Source organism: Salmo trutta, chromosome 18 (genome assembly GCF_901001165.1).
Source record: "Salmo trutta chromosome 18, fSalTru1.1, whole genome shotgun sequence".
NCBI classification, from domain to species: domain Eukaryota; kingdom Metazoa; phylum Chordata; class Actinopteri; order Salmoniformes; family Salmonidae; genus Salmo; species Salmo trutta.
The window spans coordinates 24,950,670-24,975,240 of NC_042974.1; the positions used below are offsets into that span (position 1 = coordinate 24,950,670).

The window sequence follows — 24,571 nt, forward strand, 5'->3', positions numbered from 1 at the left end:
TTCAACCTCCTGCAAATCACTGGTAACAATGAAATCCCCATACAGCATAGTTGTATTGAGTTTAATGTACTTACATTGTCATCGGTAATGGGTTATATTGTAAATAAATAGTATTTGTCAAATGTTGAAAAAATGATTTCTACCGTATGATGCATCATTAATAGCAGTACAAGGCGATCTTGATAGTGTGGCTTTGTCCAAGGGACGCACATGCAAAGTACCCGAGTGTGTTCCCTCCAATCAGAGCGCTCTCTCACTCAACATTATCCAATGGGAAATATGTGCATGCAGGTTGCTGCACGGTTATCAGTACATCCCGCTTCACTCACGCCATAGTTCGAGTCAATTTACGAAGAAAGCCGACCCTTATGGTCACCATCATAACCACTAAAAAACATCATCAGATCATTCGACTTCCGAGAGGATTCTCGATGTGGACGCATGCGGCAAACTCACTATTGACAGTCTGAACCGGAGAGAGATATTTTTTTTATTATCAAACTCTTGTCCGACAACGCAAGAGAATTTCTCTCCTAAAGAAGTGTTTTTGTTTTCTGAAGTTTCAACCTTCAGTGGCTTGCCGTATCCAGGATATACTTCAGAAGCTCCTGTAGTGGCCTCTGCTTATCGACCAGTTCAGCACCTTTATATTTATTCGTTTCTCCGGTTTATTATTATATTTACTCGAGCAAATTTGGTGGTTCATGCTCCCAAATGTTAGCTGTTGGGCAGATGGATGCTAACAGGCAGAGTGCTTTCGTCCTAGGCAGTACACCGCTGGCAGCATTGCACAACATGACCGAAATGAAGACGTCTTTATTTCCCTACACTTTGCAGAATCACGCGGGCTTCAAGGCGCCTTCTCTCAATAATTTGAACACACAGCTTGCCCTGGGGACACCACATGGAATTAGCGATATCTTGGGTAGACCTATCAACTCAGCTGGACAGCTGCTCTCGGGCTTTCCAAGGATAAACGGCTTGGCCACCGCAGGAATGTACTTTAACCCAGCAGCCGTTTCTCGGTACCCGAAGCCCCTGACGGATCTCCCAGGAAGAGCACCCATATTCTGGCCTGGAGTGATGCAGAGCTCCCCTTGGAGGGATCCTCGAGTGCCCTGTCCTGGTACGCTTTGTTATCTGGCTGTGTTTAGTGCAAAATGTTTAAATGCAGCTATACGAATCTTTATGTTTTACTTTTTTAATGTAGACATCTGTTGAATAGCCTAGGATATTTGTTTATTTGTTCGGTAACCTATGTCTTGGTTATGCTTGTAAATAACTTATAACTACCTATTCATAACAAATTCGATGGGCTATCCATTTACATTGGTTCCTTTTTAATGAATATTCTAAGCCTAGCTATGATAGTCAACACGAAGTCTCTCTCCAGGAGTAAACTCGTGACAACTGTTTACTACTGATGATGAAATACTAATCACTGTTGTGTTTACATATTTTTGACTAGACTCTTCAATCTTTTTTGTAGCTCAAGCAAACATGATGCTCGACAAGGATGGAAAGAAAAAACACTCCAGACCAACTTTTTCTGGACAGCAAATTTTTGCATTGGAGAAAACCTTTGAACAGACGAAATACCTTGCTGGCCCAGAGAGAGCTCGACTGGCTTACTCTTTAGGAATGACTGAAAGTCAAGTCAAGGTATGTATCATTACTTGAGTCATCTTTTAACATGAATGAATTTATAAGCCTAAATGTTAATCGTTTCAAAATTAAAATTGGTATGTGGCAGTTGTGTGTAATGTGTGTTATTCTGAGTTATTATTATTATTAGCAGGCTTATTATTATTATTATTATTGCCAATATTGTTAACATTGGTGGTATTTGCCTATGCTGTTATTATGTTTTCTTTATTATGCATTTGGAGCTATTAGTAACTTCATGTTTAGCAAGGATTTTTCTTTGCTCCAACTCAGATAGTAATAACGTTTATGTTGGAAGAATACTTACTACCCACTATAAGTATGTCTTATAGTTGTATTTATTAAGTGTTTAATTGTATGTTATTGCTCCTCCCAATAGGTATGGTTTCAAAACAGGAGAACCAAATGGCGGAAGAGACACGCAGCAGAAATGGCAACAGCCAAAAAGAAACATGACTCTGAAACTGAGAAGATGAAGGAAAGCTCGGACAATGAGGACGATGACGAGTACAACAAACCTCTGGACCCTAATTCAGACGACGAAAAAATCACAAGACTTCTGAAAAAGCACAAGGCTACAAACCATTCCCTGATCAGTCCTTGCAGCAATAGCTCGGACACCTTGTGATGACAGTGACAACTTGTCGTGAAGAGACAAACACTCCATGGTGCTTCTAAAGCGAATTTAACCAGGGTATAAATTGTTCAAATGGAAAGAAAGGCGCTGATGGGTGGTGTGAATGATTTATGTTGTACAAACGAAAATGTAAGTGAGATGTATATATTTTTTACTGAGTAAGTTATGTTATTAAACCAATGTAAACAAGACATGGCAGCCTTTCCCGCAAATCCCGATAAGCATATACCCTCGCAATATTATAGCTTCCTTTTGTTATATTATTGCCGAATAATGTTACCCATCTCTCCACCTTTTACCATCCTAAATTCAATACAGGTACACAATGTATAAATGCAAATGTTGTAAATTATAATGTAAAAAGCTTGTTTTAACGATTTCAACTCAGTTCTATAATTTGAAGGAATTTATGTTTTACCTCATCAAACAAAGATAGAGAACTGGACCCTCGTGTATGTTGGAATAAGAGAGTATTATTACTTCTGCGAAGATGGAAGAAAAAAAACGTATTATGAATAAATTATTTAACAAGCTTTTGTTTTTAAAATGGAATTTTGTTTTTGAACAGTTTTCATCTTCACTGAAATTACTCTTCATTGAATAACCACATATTTTGACATTGATCGAGACCCACTCAAATACTGAGAAAGATGGGTCTAATAAATTATAATGAACGGAAACCTGTTTTCTTCTTCTATCCAAGACCGTCTGAGATGTTTTGGATCACTTTTGTAAACTTTGCTTACGCTGAACTAATAGGCCTAGGTCTTGTGAATTTGGCCAACAAGGACAAACTATAAATTACACTTGACATTAGACTACTTGTAACGTTATTCTCAATGTTATACTTTTATTTTTTTACAACAGTGTTGTGAATGATGGTGGTGATTAGGCCTAAACAATGCAATGTATATACGTTTATGCATAGGGAGTTCCATGAATATATAGGCTAAATTTAAAATCTGTATTTTTTTCAATTTTCTCAACATTTCAAAAACGAAATTGTCTACATTCACAAACCCAGATATGGTAATTGGAATGGAGGGTTGTTTATAGGTTATAGCCTCCATATGTTTGCGTTACAACCCCAAATTGTAGCCTACTTTATGTTTGTAATTATTAGAGTGAAGTGTGTAGACTACTTTATCCCTTTTAAAGTATATTATAGACTTCACACATCTCAGAACAGTTTATTTTGAAATAGTGATTTTCTTTGGACCTAACGCTCGGAAGTGTAGTTTGGACTTTTGGTCATATGGATTGATTCGGGCTCATTCATGCTTAAAGTACAATAGGAGAGAGAATGACTATCCTACAATTTAGGCTATATTTAAAGCACAAACATTTTCAGAAAAAAATATAAATGTCCATAGTGCTTGGCCCCTACAAGCTAATTAATTAAACTGCATACTGTACTGTATTTTGTATGCATTTCAGATATCTGGTACACTTATACCACGTTTGACTATTGCCCTATTACATTTATTGGTTATTATATAAATGCACTGGGTCTAACTTACTTGAAATATAGAAAATAGCAATTTTTCATTAATCCATAACTGTTTTCTATATATGTCTAACACGGGAAAATGTTTTCGGCGTCCACACAAGCAGCCCAATTCTGACCTCCTTTCCTCCACCAATTGGTATTTTGGCCAATCAGATCAGCTCTGAAAAAGATCTGATGTGATTGGTCAAAAGACCGACAAATGATCAGAATTGGGCTGCCTGTGTAAACGCAGCATAATAGGCCTAGAAGGCCAGTCTAGCTGCAATAACCATAGGACTTACACCTCGATCACACCGATAGTGTGTTTGCGTTTTGCTAAAAAGAAGATGTACACCCATGTGCAACGGAACGCCGCGTTTGCCTTGCACCATTGTGTTACAGAGGCAGTTGCAGTGCGTTCTGTGGAGCATCAATTGGATTTATCGAACGTATGCATCAAACTGTATGCGCAGATGGCTTGACAGAAATGGTAGCAGAAGGTGAATGTTGAACTTTTGTTGCACACATGTCCAGATGATGCTGCGTTCATTTTGCGCGTCATCTCTATCGGTGTGATCGAGGCGTTAAAGCTGCATGGTTTAACTTGATGCGATATCACGAACATCTTTGAAAACGGGCATCCCTACGTGCACATAGCCTCTGTGCGATTGTGGCCACGCATGCAAGTTGAGAAAGTTTTACAAATAATAAGACCTAATCAATCTTGTTGTGCGGTATGCAACGCTGAAGTGATAGATGCGGTGGAATGATGACAAAACACCCATTGAGTTCTAATGGTTTTATTGCTTGAGAACCGCATAACCAACACTAGAGGCCATGACGTCAATGGGGTATAGAATCTCTATCTGCTGAAAGAAGTGAACAAACCGCAGCTTCTCTTATCACGTGACCAGCGGGGTAAAACAAGCAGTTTTGCCTACGAATCAAATCACACTGTTAAGACAACAAATTCAGCGGCAGTCACAATATAATTTCCACTTGCGGTGATTTAGATGGAGAAAAAATAATAAAAAATCCTGGATCAATCTAACGGCTTCACACAGTCTGAACTCTGTAGTGTAGTACATTGAATCAATAAAAGGAAACCTTCGCGTTTCATCAACAGCCTCCCCTAATCGCCTTTTAACGCTCTAACGAGCGATGAGAGGACCTTATTTGCAACATAGCAGTGAAGGCTGTTGAAGGCTACATACAAAATTAAAAAGCAATTCTTCCTGGTCTTACCCAACGTTAGCGTTTTTTTGTTGTTGTTTTTTTTTTACAATGTATAATCAATACCTTTATCTATCAGTTGGACTTAACTATTTTATGTTAACTCTTACACAATTCATTTCTTTGTACAATACTTGGCACCATAATGCAGTAACAAAAATAGATACCCAAGCCTATCTAAAAACATCACATTCATAACCATAATATTATTACATAGAAATAAGTTAGAATAATAATAATGAAATAATGTGAGACTGCTATATATGAAACAATATCTTATATACTTGCATGGTCTATGGCACTGCTTAAAACATCCTTGGATAGGCTATATAAATCATGTTGGCTGAAAAGTTTTTTTTTTTTCTTCTCTCCATTGTAATGTTAGATTCAAAGGTCATGGCTGATGAAACACCCAGCAGCCATATTGTCTCCATATACTTCAGCATAACAATTGTGGTAAGAATGATAAATTATCTCTTTAAAAAGTACAGTATATAAAATGAGATTCAGCTGATGTGAGGCATGGCAGTGTTATGCACACAAGTCAGCAATGACAAAAAAAAAAAAAATTAAGTGAAAATATTTATCTATTCTAAACAGTGGGACCACAAAGTTTGGTCAGAAGAGAGAGAACAGCACTAAAACCATCAACAACTCTATGTTATACTGTCCAATGTACAAATAAACCTAACAATATAGATATACCATTTTTTTTGCATTGCACTTTTTAAAAACATCTTACTGAATGGAAGTAGCTTCTATGTTAGAGGCGTACCTAAAATTGCAAATATGGTATCTAAAATAATGTAGTTATGACTAATTTATATTAGAGTTTTGGCAACAAGGCTGTGACATGGAAAATAGTTGTCCTTCCTTTCTCTGGGGGAAAAGGGTACGTCGCAATGGTGAGGTCAGTAAGATATGTCTTATCGCAAACGTGTCTCGGGTGGGTAGTCCAGATACTGACGTGTTGTGTGGAAAAACAACAGCTTGTATGAATGAGGTGTTAGAATGACTGCAACTGGTCAGCACTGCTGAAAAGTCTGTATAGGGTCTTCAGTGTGTGTGTGTGTGTGTGTGTGTGTGTGTGTGTGTGTGTGTGTGTGTGTCCTGTGTCCAACTCTCGTGTTCTTATCACAGAGGCGCTTCACGCAGATATCTTTTCCACCCTTTGGCACCACTTCCCTGACAAAATAAAGAAGGAAAAAAAACAGAGACGCAATGAGAATTATGCCTCAGCGTCAAGCATGTCTTATATGAACAACTAAAAAAACGCAATGCAAAAAAATGTAGGAAACCGAAGCCTAATAATAATAATAATATTAATAAGAGAAATAATGATGGTAAAAATCTATAATTTATTAATAATAAATAAAAATATTTACCAAGACATCACTGCACGTTACAACACTTGTGCTTATTTGCATTAGCTTTACCTGCCCCGGCTGTTAAACGAAAGGACAGGTAGACAGGCTGCCAGACAGAGGGACACAGAGACAAATGAGCCAGTTAGCAACAGTCCTGCCCTGAGTGTGAAGGGTCAAAGGCAAATGGGGCCAATACAAGTTTAAAGCTCTCAAACACGCACAAAGACACACACCCTAAACTCACATACCGGGGGGAAACACATATTTTCACCTGCCTGCTAACTACATTGGAAAAAATGTAAACATAGCAGAATGTGATTTTAGCGGGTGCATGTGGTTCTTGGCCTAGGTCTGGTGGAGTATCTCTCTGTACCTTGGTCCCCTCACACACACACACACACACACACACACACACACACACACACACACACACACACACACACACACACACACACACACACACACACACACACACATACACACACACACACACTACTGTCCAGTCCACAGTAAGTAATGATGAAAGACTGAGGAGTTCAGCTTTAAGGCGCCTCTCTCTCCGTCAGCCTAACAGCCACTGTCTGACACTACAGACTCGAGGGACTGTGTTAAATACTATCTATAAAGTCAGCATGACAAAAGAGCCTCTGATCACAATGTGACTGTTCACAGCCAACTTTTGGTTTCATTATAGGCACATGCATAAGCAATTGCAGTAATAGGTCAGTGGAGTACTAGTTTTTGGTTATGATAAGGTAAGGTAGTTTGTTCTAGTCATATTCTTTCAAATCAAGGACTGTACCGAATTCCATTAATTGAAATTGACTGGAAATCCCAAATTCCAACAAAGTGCAAACTTAGTTTTCAATTGAAACAATAGAACATGATGAAATAATGTACTCAATTTCACACATACAAATCCATACACAGACAGACAACCACCCATACCCACAAACAGGCAAAAACAACACAACACAACCCAGAAGTGGGCTAGGCCTGTGATGTTACCTTATGGTCCCCCATGCAGACGTTGGGCCCTATATTGTCATAGACCAAGTTCTTCTCCTCATTTTCAGGCTGAGAGAAAAAAAAAAGTAAAATAATTATGTTAAAATAACAGTAGTATAAAAATGTAAACAAATAACTAAAACATAATCGAAAGAGAAAAATGTTCCTCCCAGTGTGGCAAATCATTTTATTTGTTGCCATTTCGAGGTCAAATAAGCATTATTCGGATTTCATTTTAACAATGTTATTACAAGAAAATTCTTATCTTGGACATTTCATGCGGTGTTATTAAACCTGATCCTGAAGTAGCCTACAGTTGATTACATATGACTGATTTATAACTAAGAGCAGAATCTTAACATAGTTAACACAACTTCAGAAAGTCAATATTGCACATTTTACTTGACGATTGAATACAGTGAATAGACAGGAACTGTAAGGAAACCAGTTACCAAGACAATATTTACCTCCCAAACAAATGAGCTCATACAGCATATGAATGAATCATGTTTCCATATTTCACACAAAGGAAGTGTCAAAACACAGACATGAACCTCAGGCCTAGAGTATAATAAATCATTTCTCTGGTAGAACTGAAGACTTTTTAAGAGCCCGAGGGCCGTCAGTTGTGACTAGGTGAGCAGCGCTTCCACTTGAGAAGAAACAACGAGTAGCTTCAGAATGGACCAGAAACTTAAATCCAAATTAACTTCAAACCTATCCTGCTAGTCTAAGGTCACTGGTGCGCTGGCGAGCACCGTGCGGCGGGTACCTCCCTCTACCTTTCTATTGGGCCACGCACCGGCACTTTCCCCAACCGCCTGCCAAACGCATAAGTCGCTGACTCCTGGAGCCCGGGATACATTCATCACATAGAGACTTGATCATTTACAAAGACAGCATCAAATTGTGGATTTTCGGGCTGCATAATCTTTAGACAGATAAACAAATTACCGGGGGCCCTCCGGCAGAAACAGAGCGCTCGCTCCGCTGAGCATTCATTACCGCACATCCACCCTCCGGCGCTGTGCCGCGCAGGCAGCGAGCAACCTTTGGCGTGTTAGGGCTCGGCAAGCAGAAAATAACATGGCGGCGAGTTAACCGACCATGCCATGATAGACGATGCCACGTGGACGCCTGTTTTTCAGGCCCATGTCTCAACAATCTGTAACGCTGCCTTGGAGTGACTGAGTGTGTGTGTGTCTATGGTGTGTGTGTGTGTGCGCGCGTGCGTATGCTCAGTGCATCATCAGCCAATCTGTGAACATTTTAACGTTAGGCTCCCCTACATTACAAGCAATTAACCTGTAATTGAGAAAATAAATAATTGTAGAACTACTATTTATGGACAATTTATAGCCTTTTTGTCTCTTTTTTAAAACTAATGATGAGGGCAAGTGTTTTGGAAAGGGGGATTAGCCAAACCTTCCTGTAAAGCCACAGCAGATGAGAAGAAAGGCTAGTATAGGAATTGTTATATTTTAGGAAGCCAACTTCCTCCCTTCTGTGTTCTGGAACTCAGAGATGTGAGTGTGGTTGTGTGCAGACTCCCACTGTGAAGTGGACTAATGTTCTGGGCTTTTATCCTGGAGACTCCTGCACACACCCAGACCATCAGATAAACGGCAGGCACAACTACGGTAGTGATGCTCTGGTGTTGTGTTCATTAAAGATTCTCTCGTTGCCGTGGACGGCAAGTTCCTCCCCGTACAGGGACATGTTCAATAGGGCACACCGTAGCAAAACGTTTTGAAGTGGACATGTTCAGACTGTTTTTCTCTGTTTCACCCCATTTCGGACAATTTTGTCCCTACTGAACATCTGCCATGCCATGTCAAGGTGGCTGCCTTCACTTAAATTTACAGCTGGCCTCGCCAGTGTAATCTAGTCTCATTTATCACACCAGATGCCTTCCAACAGCTCTATTGTCATGGACCATCTCCAGCTTAATCAAGTGTGAGTGTGCACTTTTAGACACACTACATTTCTCCTCTTGTCACCTTAAAAAGCATAGTAATCCAATAGGTGGACAAACTCAATCCATTCATTGGGCTGATTAAAGCAAAAAAAATGGGACACCTCAGTGTAAACTGAAATGACTGAATGATTTAAACTGAATGATTTACAAACTTGTTTTTCCCGACAACAACCGCAACCAACAGAGAAAACTTACCAAAAAAGGATGCCGTTCTTAAAGTTGTGGTTACATGGAAAATGGTAAGTTAGGCTGATCGTAAACATGTTAAGAGATGCACTTTGTGAAGATGCCAAGTGCTGAAGAGGTCTTAGAAACAGTTTTGCATTATCCAACCCCAGATCCGCCATGTTCTCTAAACATCACAGTCAGACGTGAACAACTGAGAGACTAGCATGGTAGATATTTCAAGTAATCCAGCAAACAACAGGGGAAAGACAACAGTCTGGAGTCCAAACTGGTGCCGTGCTGACGGGGAGGGAGGGGAGTGGTGGCAGATTGGTTGAGAGTTTACAATGCCTCTCCTGGATTTAGGCAGGGTGGTGGGCCACAGCTTTGGGTTCTGCCACTGTGTTGACTCTGAGAAAGAGCAGACAGAGGGAGCACAAGATCTCCTTCTTTACAGGGACATTATGGCCCGCTGGCAAGCAAGAAGATAGGGGACATATATACTGTCTGTGTGGACCCTGGGCTTAAACTCACCGTATGAATATTCACATACAGTAAATCCCTCCATCTGGAAGGCTGGCAGAGCATGGGCAGAGCAGAGAGAGAGAGAGAAGTGAGAGTAACAGAGTGGGTTGAAGAAAGAGAGAGATTGGAGGAGAGGGGAAGAAGTTGAGACAGAATGTGAAGGAAAGAGGGATGGAGGAAGAGCAGATGCCATAGACCAAGGGTGTGAAGCTATCCCCGATTGGCAATCCAAGATTCTACATGAATCTGGCATATACCACGGGGTGATGGTCTGCCAATGACTGTTATTGGCAGATCGCCGTGTGTATGTGTCTTAGGCTTCTTAAAAACTCACCTTTAACACCAGGTCTTTAGCTGTGGCAGACATGAGGACACGGTCACACCAGGCAGGGCATCTGGTGTTCATGTACTGCTTCCCCTGACTGCTGTCTTCACTGTACGGATAACTGTGGAAACAAACCCACCCAAAAAACCCACCATCATCATAAAATAATCAAGACTTCCGTGTTAATAAAGAGGAAGAAATACAAAAAGACAATTCTGTGTATTCTAAATTAGATTGTTAAAGGCATTCTTAGTTAGGGGCTAGAACACAGAAAAGGAGAGAACATTGAATCTAAATCAGATACACAGCTTTGACTGTCTGGAAATCATCTTTTGATTAAACACACATGGATGGCTCAATCAGAGAAATGTTTACAGGCTCAGTGGATCTCCCCCTCTTTCTCCGCCTTCCCCCCCTCTACATCCCTATGCAGCCATCAAAAAGAGATTAGGGCTGTGGCAAATGGCCAAGTGAGATTGTATCTGGTAACAGGAGGAACAATCGGATGATTTAAGTAGCCCGGGCCCGCCGGGAACCCCATCGAGCCGATGCAGATTTACATTGTTGAGAATTCAATTTAGCCCTACAGCTCATCAAACTGCATTAGATTTACATGCCACCAATCCAATTTGTTTGTGCGGCTCATCAGGATAGGCCCGGGTTTACATACTGTAATACCAATCCAATTTGCTCCTTCAGTGCTACACACAGGGCTCACCGTGGCGTAACACAACACGCGTTTTCCCCCGGGGCCAGTAATAAACGAATGACAAAATAACCCCAGCCGTCCGATATTATTCTCCATTGTCGAGAAGCTCAGGTGACGACGTTAGAAGACTTGAAAGTAACAGTGCGATTATTATGTTTCTGTGTGTGTCTGTTTGTGTGCGCACACACCTTCCTGTGTATGCTCGTGTGTTTTACACCATAATGTGATGCGACCCCCACCCCCCCCACTCCCAGTATTCTCCAATTAGTCAGTAAGATGGGTCCATCGGTCCGAATGAGAGGCTGCTAGCACACAGCTATCGGATATATTCACCTAGCTAACTCGTGGCTGCTACGACACACACAGGCACCTCTTTAGGCCAACCAGCCATGCTGCGCAGGGCAGGCCAGCGTACACTGTCACATTGCAGCCATGAAGGGTGATTGTGTCACTCTCAGGCAACCAGGCAGGAAACCAACTGTGCAAACAGAGGCCTGGTAAACACCTCCAGGCGTGCGCGCGTACACACACACACACACACCACGGGGGGGATGTTACAGTTGTGCCATGGCGACCAGTACGATCACAGACTGGGGACTACAGGAGGGCGGACCGGGGCGGGGCGGAGGGGGGGGATAGGGGACGAGAGGTACCCACATCCGGCCAGCACACAGCACCCCCCCCCTGCTGGGTGAACAAACAGGCCTGCAGAGGGCTCCTTTACAGAGGCCCCGGCCTCCAATTAGCATTAATGGCACGTTAAAGCATGTGGAAATGCAGCAGGTTTTGGTATGCTAAAGAAGGGATGATGGAGGGATCCGCCGGATGAAAGTCTTTCAAAGATGAGAGGAAGAGAGGGGATAGAGAGGGCTCAGACAGTAAAACGAGAGTGCGGGACGAAGAGAGCAGTCATCAAAGTGACTCGATCTTCAGGGGTGGCATAGCTACAGACTCCCCAGTCCATACAGTGAACTGGCCCTAAATGACTATGCGATCTCTCTATCGTAAGGGAAATAAAGGGACCTGTACCACTATTACTTAACTGTTTTTGATAATGAAATATATCGGAAAAAGGTGATTAATCATCGTATAAGGGGATTAGCGATACTCAACAATGGCAAGTGAACGATAATGTCTATCTGCAGGCAGTCTTACCCTACACTCCTCCTCCCCGCACCCTCCAATACCTCCAATTGAGATAACAGGTCCTAATGCAACAGCAAACATCAGTGGCGGCTTTGGGGAGCACTGTGTGATTAATGTGTCCGATTAGCGCAGATACAAACGTATCTGAAAGCAAACGGGGCTAGTGGGTGTGCGCGGCCGGAGCCCGTCAGCTCCTATCAGTCTCTTATTGCCCACAGCAAGACTAATTACACGAATTAAATGGGGCCGAGCTGATAAACTCAACAATCGCCCACCTGTGTGTATGAGTCTGCCATGTTCGCTGTGAGACTGAGACCCACACACCCACTCCGCTGGCCCAACTTCGGTCCCTCAAGCAGGCTACTGTGGTGGTACTGCACCTGGCTTAACTACCTAGGCCAGAGGTTCACCAGCAGATCTGCTAACAGCTTCTATGAACCACCTGTGTGTAATGCATAGTGCATTGTGAATATATTCACATGCATTCATAAAGGTGGTTTATAAGGAGCCGTGAGCTGTTGCCAATGCTTATATTGCAACCAAGATGCACTATGGGATGACAGGAAGCATTGGAAATGAGGAAGTCAAAATGTGCACCTGTGCACCCTTGAAAACATCCTCTTTTGTTGGGTTATAACCTCTAGTGTGAAGTTCACAGACTTCAACACGGGGAACTTCCGCATATCCAGCATACGTCTCTCAAAGCCACCACACCATTACTCATTCTTCATGTGGGTTTTTAATGTTCCACTTCCTGCTGTAACATCACTCGTAGGTATTTTTTTCTGGTAAGTGTCAAACGCCTGTCAGTCGTGTGTTTGAGCAGTACCAAGCATCGGCGATGTAAAACCCAGCCCTAATGTGTATCAGTCAGACCTGGGTTCAAAACTTTTAGAGTTAGCTCTAAACGTGCCAGATGGCTGGGGTTTGCATTTGCACTTTTGCAGCTATTCTATTGGTTCCACTGCAACAGGAAGTTCAATTATTTGAACCCAGGTCTGGTATCACTCAGCCTCACCATCCAGAGAGAGAGCGGAAGTGGGCCGGGCCAGGCCAGTTGGGAGCTCTTGTCCCCAAGCTGCAGTCACCCAGCACTGTCGAGCACCATCCCCGTTCTGTTGTGTCCAACATTTCTTATCTCCTGGCCAAATTCTGTTATCTTGTTTTACATAATGACAAATAAGTGACAAGCAAAACAGGGGCCAATTGAGTGTGCCCGTATTTAACAAAGGGAATATAAACTAGTGAATATGGGCAGGGCAGGGAGCCAGAGATAAGATTGGTTACAGTATGAATGACACAAGGGCAGAGGTAAGGAGGGGCATCATGGGGCTAATGTCACATGACTCAGTGTTGCGGGGCTGTATGGACGCAGGGATTGGCTTAGCCGTCAGGTTATTTTCTCTTTACGGTAAAGTAAACTTTTTTCCCTCCCAAATGACTCACCTCTCCCCGCTCAGCCACATTTGTTTACCGTTATCAGGGAAGGCTTGGCAAAGCAAGGACGGAAACGAGGAGTGACACACCTTAATTTTCATTCACAAAGATCAGCCGCACAAACTGCTATCACTGAAACTCCCTGAATGTTTGCTCCACATTTCAGGGTTGGGGAGCTCGCCGCCACAACATTGGCCCAATACAAACACAGTGTCAAATGCCACAGGTTGCTCAGAGGTGGTGTGTGTGTTGGACAGACAGCTACACTCTGTGCAAGAGGTTCTGTATCGGTGAAGAGCTGCAACTATTCAGCAGCCCCCTTTCCACTCAGGAGGAAGTTTTGAGCATCTGTTTAACCCTCTCTGTACCAGAGCCATTTAAACAAAAGGCTCCCTCTCATCCCAGCGAAGCATCAGCCCAGGGAAGAAGCACACAGACACACGGCCATTGTAAATATATATACTACAATAGCCCCTTCCACATTTTCAATGGATCCCCAGCAGTTAGAACGATGGACGTGTTGAGAGTGTGAAACAATGTTCCTCTTCAGCTGATTGTGTGTGATAACGCACGATCTCATCGACACTCCAGCAAACAATATCAGCTGTGTGCGTGCCTTAGAATCGCTCTCTTGCGGCGCTAAACGAAACAGTGGCTAACGGACATCTCTGGTACTCCATAAACAGTCATGCGCCTCCACCGCAGTATAGGAGAACCTTTCAGAGGACAGGACTTCACTTGGCTTGCACTGGCCATCAGATGCACAAGCGTGCGTACACGCACACCACTCTTAAGAGGCCCAGTGGGTGGGATCTCAATGTCTTCCTCATTCTGCAGGGAGAGTGAGTGTGCCAAGGCCCTACTGGCTCATTCACAAATTCTACCATTCAATGAGGAAACATCCCACTCAGTAAAGCACTGTTATCCAATGGTGAACTGCTGGAAAATTGAACATGGCCATCAAACAGAGATAATGCTTAGCATTCAGCTGTTTGGTTTCAACTGCGGCTTGTTTTCTGAGGCAGGGCACAGGGCATATGGACAGACGAGTGTTTTCGAGAGCATGTCCTGGAGTATTGGCAAATCACCATTTATGTCATTAGACCAAACACTATTTCCCCGCCTAAACTGATGGGCAACCACACGGGCAATCTGTTTTTCTCAAGGTTTTCTTCCACCTGCATTGTAAACGCTGGGTCTTTTCCCGGGGGGGGGGGGGGGGGGGGGGGGGGAGTCAGTCTTCGGCCCATCCTCATAGACCTGCCATGTTTGGAAAATGTATGCTAATGTCCCAGGGTTGGTCCCGGGGCGCTCCCGGCTTCCTGTTCAACACCAAACGGTGAAGAGACAACTCTTTATCAGCCCTCCTCCTCGCACACCCTGCCCCTCCTCACCTCGCGACCCCCTGGCCACTTTGCTCCTCTCGCCCCTGGCCTGTCTAGACTTGGCAAACACAGACGCATGGGACTGGAGCCATCTTTACTCGGTCCAGTGTCTTCCCATCCTTCTCTTGTTCCACTCTCACTATCCCTCTTTCCTCGTCCCTCTCGGAGTAGTCGACTCATTGGGGCGGTACACTGATAGAGTTAGAACACCAGTCTGTCTGATGTCACTCAAAAGCTCCCTCCGAGCCCATTCAGGGTAATCTGGTTAAAGCAGGAATACATTCTTCCCCTACTCTCTCATTGTTCACTGAATTTCCCCCCGCTCCAGGTTTAGATTACATTTTTGCATCGATCTTAGACAACAACAAAAAAGAGCAAATAAATCAGATAATGGGCAGTACTAAAAGCATTCTCCTAAAATCAATCAAAATATATGAATAACGTAAGTTACTCAGCCTCCTTAGATGTTTTGGGGAGGTTACCTTAGTTATGCTATTCCAGCAAACATAATCAGAAATGTACCATTTCATTGGGCGGGGGGGGGGCTCTAACTATTTTTATCATGAGGTTGGTTTCCAATTGATAAACTCGTCTTGAAAGACTGTGCCCCCCTCCCAACTACTAAACTCCAACAGATATCGCATTTTAGCATACTTGTGTGTATGAGTGTGTGCTTCTGTGTGAATGGGATACCCCGCAGCCTATCAGCGTGCGGCAGCCGGCTGGCACCAGGTACAAGTCTCGCGGGCTACGGCTAAATTCCACACCCCGGTGACCGAGTGCTTAGACATGTCACGGGCCAACTTTGACAGACGGCTTCTTGAAGGTGGAGCGATATTATATCTACAGCTTGGAGCACATTCCAGAAATGCAAACATGATGCACGAGAACGTACGGCACTGAAATAATGTATAGTCTCAATAGCACTATAGTGTCTTATTCTAAAAATGGAATGGAACCTCCAGTTTGGGGTGTTTGAGCTTTTACTGCAGCGTGGTGGAGGTGAAAGAGGATCATCATTTTTTCCCGCTGTTACATATTTCCACAACCTCATACACACAGCTCTGGTCCGGTATTCATAAATGGTCTCAGAGTAGTAGCGCTGATCTTAGCTCAGTCCCCCACCGTCCATACAATCGCACTCGTTATTATCTAAACAGGCAAAACTGATCCTGTACCAGCACTCCTACCCTGAGACGCGTTGACAATACAGACCCTGATCTCAAAAACCAAAATAAGTGAGGGTTTGATGACATCTTTATCCCTGGCAACATGCTAAATGACCTAAAATACAGCAACTAGGCTATGGTTATCCAATTACATAGGTGGACATAGACTTCCACATGCAGGATTAATTCATAGAATAAACAGTATTGAACGGTATTGATTTCTAGATTGAATGTAAGCGAGCATGTGTGTATGTGCGTGCGTGCAGGGGGCCTCTGCGGCTTGTGTTAAGGGGAGTAATAACCTCACAGATGGTGAGGGGCTGTTCCGGAGCAGGCTATGTGATGGAGAACAATCATTGAGTGCTTGATTGCTCATGGAGCACAAGGATGATCTGACAGGGGGAGGGGGACAAGTATGTATGCGGTGTGTGTATGTGTTGGTGCAAGTGTGTGTTATGTGAATGGGAGGAGAAGGTTGTTTAAGTTTAACTAGGCCATTTCTACTCATTAACCACTGACAAGGAAGTGGCTTGTATCAGACGCTGAGTGGATTGAATCAAATTTCATACACTATGCCCAGGTTTTAGCAATTTGATTCATCATGTCCCCATTAGGTGAACATCATTCGTATTCTTTCACAGCAGCCTGTTCATTGACTCGGCAGGGAGACGATGATTCAATATTATATTATGGATAGATAGGTGCAAAAGTCACCGAGTGTAAAAGGACAATAAATCCAGACGTCACTTATGCAAAGCGATGTAAATGGGGTCCCTGATTAAGACACGGAGTAATTTAAAAACAGTGACTGGCAGAACCTTGACACACACACACACTCCACCGGTCCGGGTCCACACCCGCCACCAGAGCAGTTTATCAAGTAATTATTGTTTGAATACAGCATTTCATTATCTGCACTGATTGAGTCACGAGTGACAAAGGTCAAGCGCCATTATCGCGCCACCGCCAAAACATATTCCCACACAGGCCGGCATGTGTGCTTGCCCTCCCTCTGCTCTGAAAAGGGCTAATTGCAAATGCATTTGTTTGAGGAAGAGGAGACGAGAAGGACCCCCCTCTCCATGGTCCCCCAACTCCCACCGCGACAGAATATCAATGCAGTGCTCTTCACACACACACAAGCAAGAACAGACACACACATACACGTGCCTGCAACCGCACAAACAAATACACGTGCACACGCACACACACACCCAGGGGAGCAGTTTAGAAGCACATCCAATCATACTAAACAATTGATAACCATCAAACATATAGTTGGCACAAACAAAGCCATTTGGCCCAAGAGGGTTGATTGAGTAATGTTAAGGCCCCATACCATTAATGGAGCAAAACATCAGCCTGTTTGTGCACTGCTGATTTTCAGTGATGTGGTGCTTTAGTAGTAAGATCCACTTCTTTTTACAACACATTCTTACCAATGGATAGAATGAGTCCTTCCAAAAAGTAATGATTTGTACACCGTTAACTGAATCCTGGATAACTAAGTGAATACGTACTGTGACTAAACACATGGTTAGAATGCGAGATGAAGGGTAGGCACACCATTTCATGGCCAATGATAGTGAAGGGCAGAGAGTAGGCCCTTTATGGGGTAATAGACAGAGGTAGTAGGTAATATACAGGACAATAGATAGTTACAGGTAGGTACCAATACAGGAACCAATTAATGTGCAGGGTAATAAATTCTGCAAAAAAAAGAAAGTCCTCTCACTGTTAACTGCGTGTATTTTCAGCAAACTTAACCAATGTAAATATTTGTATAAACATAAGATTCAACAACTGAGACATAAACTGAACAAGTTCAACAGACATGTGACTAACAGAAATTGAATAATGTGTCCCTGAACAAAGGGGGGGGGGGTCAAAATCAAAAGTAACAGTCAGTATCTGGTGTGGCCACCAGCTGCATTAAGTACTGCAGTGCATCTCCTCCTCATGGACTGCACCAGATTTGCCAGTTCATGCTGTGAGATGTTACCCCACTCTTCCACCAAGGCATCTGCAAGTTCCCGGACATTTCTGGGGCGAATGGCCCTAGCCCTCACCCTCAGATCCAACAGGTCCCAGACGTGCTCAATGGGATAGAGATCCGGGCTCTTCGCTGGCCATGGCAGAACACTGACATACCTGTCCTACAGGAAATCACGCACAGAACGAGCAGTATGGCTGATGGCATTGTCATGCTGGAGGGTCATGTCAGGATGAGCTTGCAGGAAGGGTACCACATGAGGGAGATGGATGTCTTCCCTGTAACGCACAGCGTTGAGATTGCCTCCAATGACAACAAGCTCAGTCCGATGATGCTGTGACACACCGCCCCAGACCATGACGGACCCTCCACCTTCAAATCGATCCCATTCCAGAGTACAGGCCTCGGTGTAACGCTCATTCCTTCGACGATAAACACAAATCCGACCATCACCCCTGGTGCGACAAAACCACGACTCGTCAGTGAAGAGCACTTTTTGCTAGTCCTGTCTGGTCCAGCGACGGTGGGTTTGTGCCCATAGGCAACATTGTTGCCAGTGATGTCTGGTGAGGACCTGCCTTACAACAGGCCTACATTCCTCAGTCCAGCCTCTCTCAGCTTATTGCGGACAGTCTGAGTACTGATGGAGGGATTGTGCGTTCCTGGTGTAACTCAGGCAGTTATTGCTGCCATCCTGTACCTGTCCCGCAGGTGTGATGTTCGGATGTACCGATCCTGTGCAGGTGTTGTTACATGTGTTACAGATGAGCAGGGACCCTGGGCATTTTTCTTTTGGTGTTTTTCAGAGTCAGTAGAAAGGCCTCTTTAGTGTCCTACGTTTTCATGACTGTGACCTTAATTGCCTACCGTCTGTAAGCTGTCAGTGTCTTAACGACCGTACCACAGGTGCATGTTCATTAATTGTTTATGGTTCATTGAACAAGCATGGGAAACAGTGTTTAAACCCTTTACAATGAAGATCTGTGAAGTTATTTGGATTTTTACGAATTATCTTTGAAAGACAGAGTCCTGAAAAAGGGGCGTACATATTTTTTGCTGAATTTAGATAGTTACAGATAGGTACCAATACAGATACCAATTAATGTCCAGGGTAATAAACGGTTTCAGCTCTGGAAGACCTCAGTCGTTTTAATTGGTGTTGATTGTGCCTTGTACCATACCAAAATGGAAGAAACGCACAAGTATGATAATATACAAGTATTTTCCTAAATAACAGGAGTGACTTGAGTTGAATAGGTATGGTTCATTCAGACATTGATTCACAAGGAAACACAGAGGATTCCATACCTGGGAGGAAAGGATATCTCCAGCTCGTGCAGCCGTTCCTTGAAACAGGACAGCTCACTGTCAAACTGTAAAAACTGTGAAGAGAGAGGGGAGGAGGGGGATGAAAGGAGGAAGAAAGCGATACAGTGCACACAGGAAGTATTCACACCCCTTGACTTTTTCAAAAACTTTGTTGTATTATAGCCTGAATTTAAAATTGAGATTTTGTGTCGCTGGCCTATACACTCCATAATGTCAGCATTTTATGTTTATTTGTTTTATACTAATTCATAAAAAATTCAAAGCTGAAATGTCTTGACTCAATAAGTATTCAACCCTTTGTTATGGCAGGCCTAAACAGGTTCAGGAGTAAAAATGTGCTTAAAAAGTCATAAGTTGCATGGACTCACTGTGTGCAAAAGTGCTTAACATGGTTTTTGAGGTAGTTATTCATCTCTGTACCTTACGCATACAATTATCTGTAAGGTCCCGCAGTCAAGTAGTGAATTTCAAACACAGATTCAACCACAAAGACTAGGAAGGTTTTCCAATGCCTCGCAAAGAAGGGCACCTATTGGTAGATGGGTATAAAATGTAAAAAAGCAGACCGTGAATATCCCTTTGAGCATGGTGAAGTTATTTATTACACTTTGGATGGTGTATCAATACACCCAGTCACTACAAAGACACAGGCGTTCTTTCTAACTCAGTTGCCGGAGAGGAAGGAAACCGCTCAGGGATTTCACCATGAGGCCAATAGTGACTTTAAAAAAGTTTAATGGCTCTGATAGGAGAAAACTGAGGATGGATGAACAGCATTGTAGTTACTCCACAAGGCACTAAAGTAAAACTGCCAAAGATGTGGCAAAGGAATTAACTTTCTGTCCTGAATACAAAGTGTTATATTTGGGGCAAATCCAATACAACACATTACTGAGTACCACTATCCCATATTTTCAAGCATAGTGGTGGCAGAATCATGTTATGGGTATGCAAGTAATCGTTAAGGACTGGGGAGTTTTTCAGGATAAAAAATAAATAGAATGGAGCTAAGCACAGACACTGGGATATGAATTCAACTTTCAACAGGACAATAACCTAAAAGGCCAAATCTACACTGGAGTTGCTTACCAAGAAGACAATCAATGTTCCTGAGTGGCTGAGTTACAGTTGACTTAAAAACATTGTTGCCTAGCAATGATCAACAACCAATTTAACAGACTTAAGAATTGTAAAAAGAATAAGGGGCAAATATTGTACAATCCAGGTGTGCAAAGCTCTTAGAGACTTAACCAGAAAGACTCACAGCTGTAATCGTTGCCAAAGGTGACTAACATGTATTGACTACTTGTGAATACTTATTTAAATTAGATTTCTGTATATAATTTTCAATACATTTGCAAACATTTCTAAAAACATGTTTTCACTTTGTCATGATGGGGTATTGTGTGTAGATGGGTAAGAAAACCCCCAAATGTAATACATTTTTATTTATTCAGGTTATAACAAAATGTGGAATAAGTCAAGGGGTATAAGTAATTTATTTCTAACTACAGTGCCTTCAGAAAGTGTAAAAATATGTATTACAGCATGTAATATCCTCTGCGTCAGTCATCACTCACTGAGTGAATAACTATGAGTGTGTGGTAATTGTGTCAGATAATTGTGTTAGATTACTTTCCCTTCTTTTTTGACGTGTGGATTTGTGCCTTTACCACCATACTGTATAAGTGTCATGAACAGTGTGGTGGTACATAAAGGCATGTGTGTGAGAACAGCTGACCAGTGTTGATGTGTGTGTCCCTGGCCTGGCTATTCCAGAGCCATACCTGTCCTGTCCTACCACAGCTCCCAGTCTGCTGCTGATGGTGGAGGTCTGTCTCTCTAAGCTGACAGTGGATCCAAACAGTCTTCATCAATCATGTCCCCTCCCCCAGCTGCACAACCTCTGACTGCACCAGCACCAACTTACAACCCCCACTCCCCCTTCCATCTCCCCCCTTCCCAAATCCCATAAATCATTAGTGAGAAGTGCAATTAGCAGATCCTTATACACACTAATTATCTGGGAGATCAGCAGGTAGCAGGGGCACCTGCATTGCTGACTCCCTGAGCGATGGCCAGATATCCGACAACCCCTGTGATAGTGGGCTCTATTTTAACAAATCTAATGCAATGGTAAATCTAAGCACTGACCATAGCGCTATATGTCCGGAGGTGTATCAGAGATATGTTTGCTATTTTCATAATATTTATTATGAACGCAATAGCTGACGTTAGTGCGAAAGGGCTGGGTTTTGATGAATAAACAAGTTGTAGGTGTGACGAGGGCTTGGCCACTCAGTGGCCAATCGAGGCGTTCCATGGCTTAATACTGCATGCGTTTGTTCTCAAGTTCGATAGGTGATTGACAGTATTTGCATTGTCATCAACTCCACTTCGGCTGAGCAGCGGCCCGCCCATTAAGACGTTAGGGTAAAAAAAAAGAACACTTGTGATTGGTCAAAACATAATTATTTTCCAAAATATAATTCATGTATTATGTTTTAAATGCTCATTAAAGTGAGGTAAATGTGTACGTTTTCCTGTTTGAAAACATATTGTTCAGAAGAAGCTGTTCAGTTCCTACTCTGCCCTTCAGTGACTGCCAGCAGCAGCAGCTCCGCCTCTACGGGCGCATAGGCCGTGTGAACATTGCTTGGATTGTTTTGCCAGATATGCTATGAGGGGGGAACTGCTCCAATGAAAATCGCAGGATTTCAAAGCATAAATTCTAACAGCACAAAGTAAATGGACCGTCCTGGGCCGCTCAAATGTGTGTTCAGTCAGAACTTCTGGGTCTGCTCTATTCTCCCTCCCAATATGTTTCTCGCGCTAGACGGCTTACTTCCGCACGTGCGACTAGATCTGCTCTATCAGGTACAGATGGTGCTAAAGCAAAAAGCTAATTGTAAAATTATCATAACAGTCATGGGAGCCTGGGACCTGATAAACCAGACGTCAACATCCAACAAGAGTGGAAGGACAGAGGGATACAATAGCTAGAACCTTCTCACCGTGGATCTGGTAGGACAAAAAAAGCACGACAGTGGCTTATTGTTTCCCCCCATATTGTTCATCAGGTTCTACTGTAGGTGACAGAGTGACATGTTGCGTGGACCAAAACAGCATAAAAACGGGTGCATCACAAAGCATGACCAAATTATTTAGCCAGCTACAGTAATTTTGAGAAACAGTTTGGTCGATTTTTGGGTGAAATTAAACAGTTTTCTACTTTTGCTAGCTCCCAAGCCAGTTTCAAGTTTTTCTAAACTAATATCTGACTAACTTGGAAATATGAAGTTAATTCAGAACTATACTTTGTAACATTAAGTTAGCTAGCTATCCCCAGTTAGATAATGTGTTTTCACTTGTTGCATTTGCATGCTTGGTGAGTTCTCCCTGGTGCACTCGTTCGTTCGAGAGTGGCTGCTCGTTCTAAATAGTAGAATCGAATCTGTTCGAAACAGTGGCAGCTTGTGCAGAAGTGGTCATTCAGTTTTTTCAGTGGTAAGAAAAAGTATTTAACTGTTAAACTTGAGTAAAAGTAAAAATACCTTAATAGAAAATGACTCAAGTCAAAACACCCAGTAATATACTACTTCAGTAAAAGTCTAAAAGTATCTGGTTTAAAACACATTAGTACTTTTTACACCCATACTTCAAAGTAGTAGTTCAGTACTTTGATATGTAAAATGTAAATAGTTTTTTTTATGCTGTTATTCTGATGCACAAATCGCTTTATACTGTGCCTTCAGAAAGTATTCACCCCCCTTTTTCCACATTTTGTTGTGCTACAAGGTGGGATTAAAATAGATTTGTCATTTTTTGACAACGATCTAAACCAAATACTGTAATGTCAAAGTGGGGAAAAATTCTAACATTTGTAAAAAAATTAAATAAAGTAAAACACTATATCTTGATTACATAAGTATTCAACCGCCTGAGTCAATACATGTTACAATCACCTTTGGCAGCAATTACAGCTGTGAGTCTTTCTGGGTAAGTCTCTAAGAGCTTTAAACACCGGGATTGTACAACATTTGCACATTATTCTTTAAAAATATTCTTCAAGCTCTGTCAAATTAGTTGTTGATCATTGCTAGACAGCCATTTTCAAGTCTTGCCATAGATTTTCAAGCTGATTTAAGTCAGTCAAAACTGTAACTAGGCTACTCAGGAACATGGTAAGCAACTCCAGTGTAAATTTGGCCTTGTGTTTTAGGTTATTGTCCTGCTGAAAGATGAATTTGTCTCCCAGTGTCTGTTGAAAAGCAGACAACCAGGTTTTCCTCTAGGATTTTGCTGGTGCTTAGCGCTATTCCGTTTCTTTCAATCCCCAAAAACTTCTGTCTTTGCGATGACAAGCATACTCATAACATGATGCAGCCACCACCATGCTTGAAAATACGCAGTGGCACTCAGTGATGTGTTGTGTTGGATTTGCCCAAAACATAATGCTTTGATTTCAGGACATAAAGTTAATTTCTATGCCACATTTTTTTCAGTATTACTTTAGGGCCTTATTGCAAACAGGATGCATTTGCTTGGTTCCACTCTAGGTTTGTTGCAGGGTTCCTGCTTTTCTATGGAGTTTTTCCCTAGCCACCATGCTTCTACATCTGCATCGATTGCCGTTTTAGGTTGAGTTTCTGTATAAGCACTTTGTGACATCTGCTGATGTAAAAGGGTTTATAAACACATTTGATTTGATGTATGTTCTGGAATATTTTTTATTCTGTACAGGCTTCCTTCTTTTCACTCTGTCATTTAGGTTAGTATTGTGGAGTAACTACAATGTCATATTTCACAGCCATTAAACTCTTTTTTTAAAGTCACCATGGTGAAATCCCTGAGCAACTAGAGTTAGGAAGGACGCCTGTATCTTTGGGACGCTTGTATCGTTGTAGTGACTGAGTGTATTGATACACCATCCAAAGTGTAATTAATAACTTCACCATGCTCAAAGGGATATTCAATGTCTGCTTTTTAATATTTACCCATCTACCAATAG

General features: G+C 42.5%; 2 protein-coding genes across 4 annotated transcripts in view; one reads left to right on the forward strand and one right to left on the reverse strand.

The window, feature by feature from the left end:
- Positions 1-206: 206 nt before the first annotated feature.
- On the forward strand, positions 207-2,835 carry nkx6.2 (NK6 homeobox 2). 2 transcript variants are annotated; one of them, XM_029698096.1, is made up of 3 exons: positions 207-1,126; positions 1,469-1,662; positions 2,045-2,835. In XM_029698096.1, the coding sequence occupies exons 1-3, from the start codon at positions 715-717 to the stop codon at positions 2,291-2,293; spliced, it is 855 nt and encodes a 284-aa protein (XP_029553956.1). In that variant the 5' UTR covers positions 207-714; the 3' UTR covers positions 2,294-2,835. The 2 variants fall into 2 exon arrangements, with proteins under 2 accessions (XP_029553956.1, XP_029553957.1); XM_029698097.1 differs by having other exon boundaries at positions 208-1,126; positions 1,490-1,662.
- Positions 2,836-4,575: 1,740 nt separating this feature from the next.
- The window catches only part of LOC115153056 (type I inositol 1,4,5-trisphosphate 5-phosphatase), a 191,954-nt gene continuing 171,958 nt past the window's right edge, over positions 4,576-24,571 (reverse strand). The window contains exons 12-16 of one of the 2 annotated variants that reach the window (XM_029698100.1): positions 19,540-19,613; positions 10,402-10,513; positions 7,400-7,468; positions 6,461-6,497; positions 4,576-6,209 (exon numbers count right to left, since the gene is read on the reverse strand). In XM_029698100.1, coding sequence (XP_029553960.1) covers positions 6,172-6,209; positions 6,461-6,497; positions 7,400-7,468; positions 10,402-10,513; positions 19,540-19,613 — 330 coding nt within the window. In that variant the 3' untranslated portion in view covers positions 4,576-6,171. Of the gene's footprint in view, positions 6,210-6,409; positions 6,498-7,399; positions 7,469-10,401; positions 10,514-19,539; positions 19,614-24,571 lie in introns of both variants that reach the window. The other variant, XM_029698099.1, reaches the window with a different exon arrangement.

Bases quoted from the DNA above. Each gene is read 5' to 3' on its own strand.
- nkx6.2 (XM_029698096.1), top strand. From the start codon at position 715: ATGTTAGCTGTTGGGCAGATGGATGCTAACAGGCAGAGTGCTTTCGTC. The intron at 1,127-1,468 runs GTACGCTTTGTT...ATTTTTGACTAG, and splicing joins TCCTCGAGTGCCCTGTCCTG to ACTCTTCAATCTTTTTTGTA. The intron at 1,663-2,044 runs GTATGTATCATT...TCCTCCCAATAG, and splicing joins TGACTGAAAGTCAAGTCAAG to GTATGGTTTCAAAACAGGAG.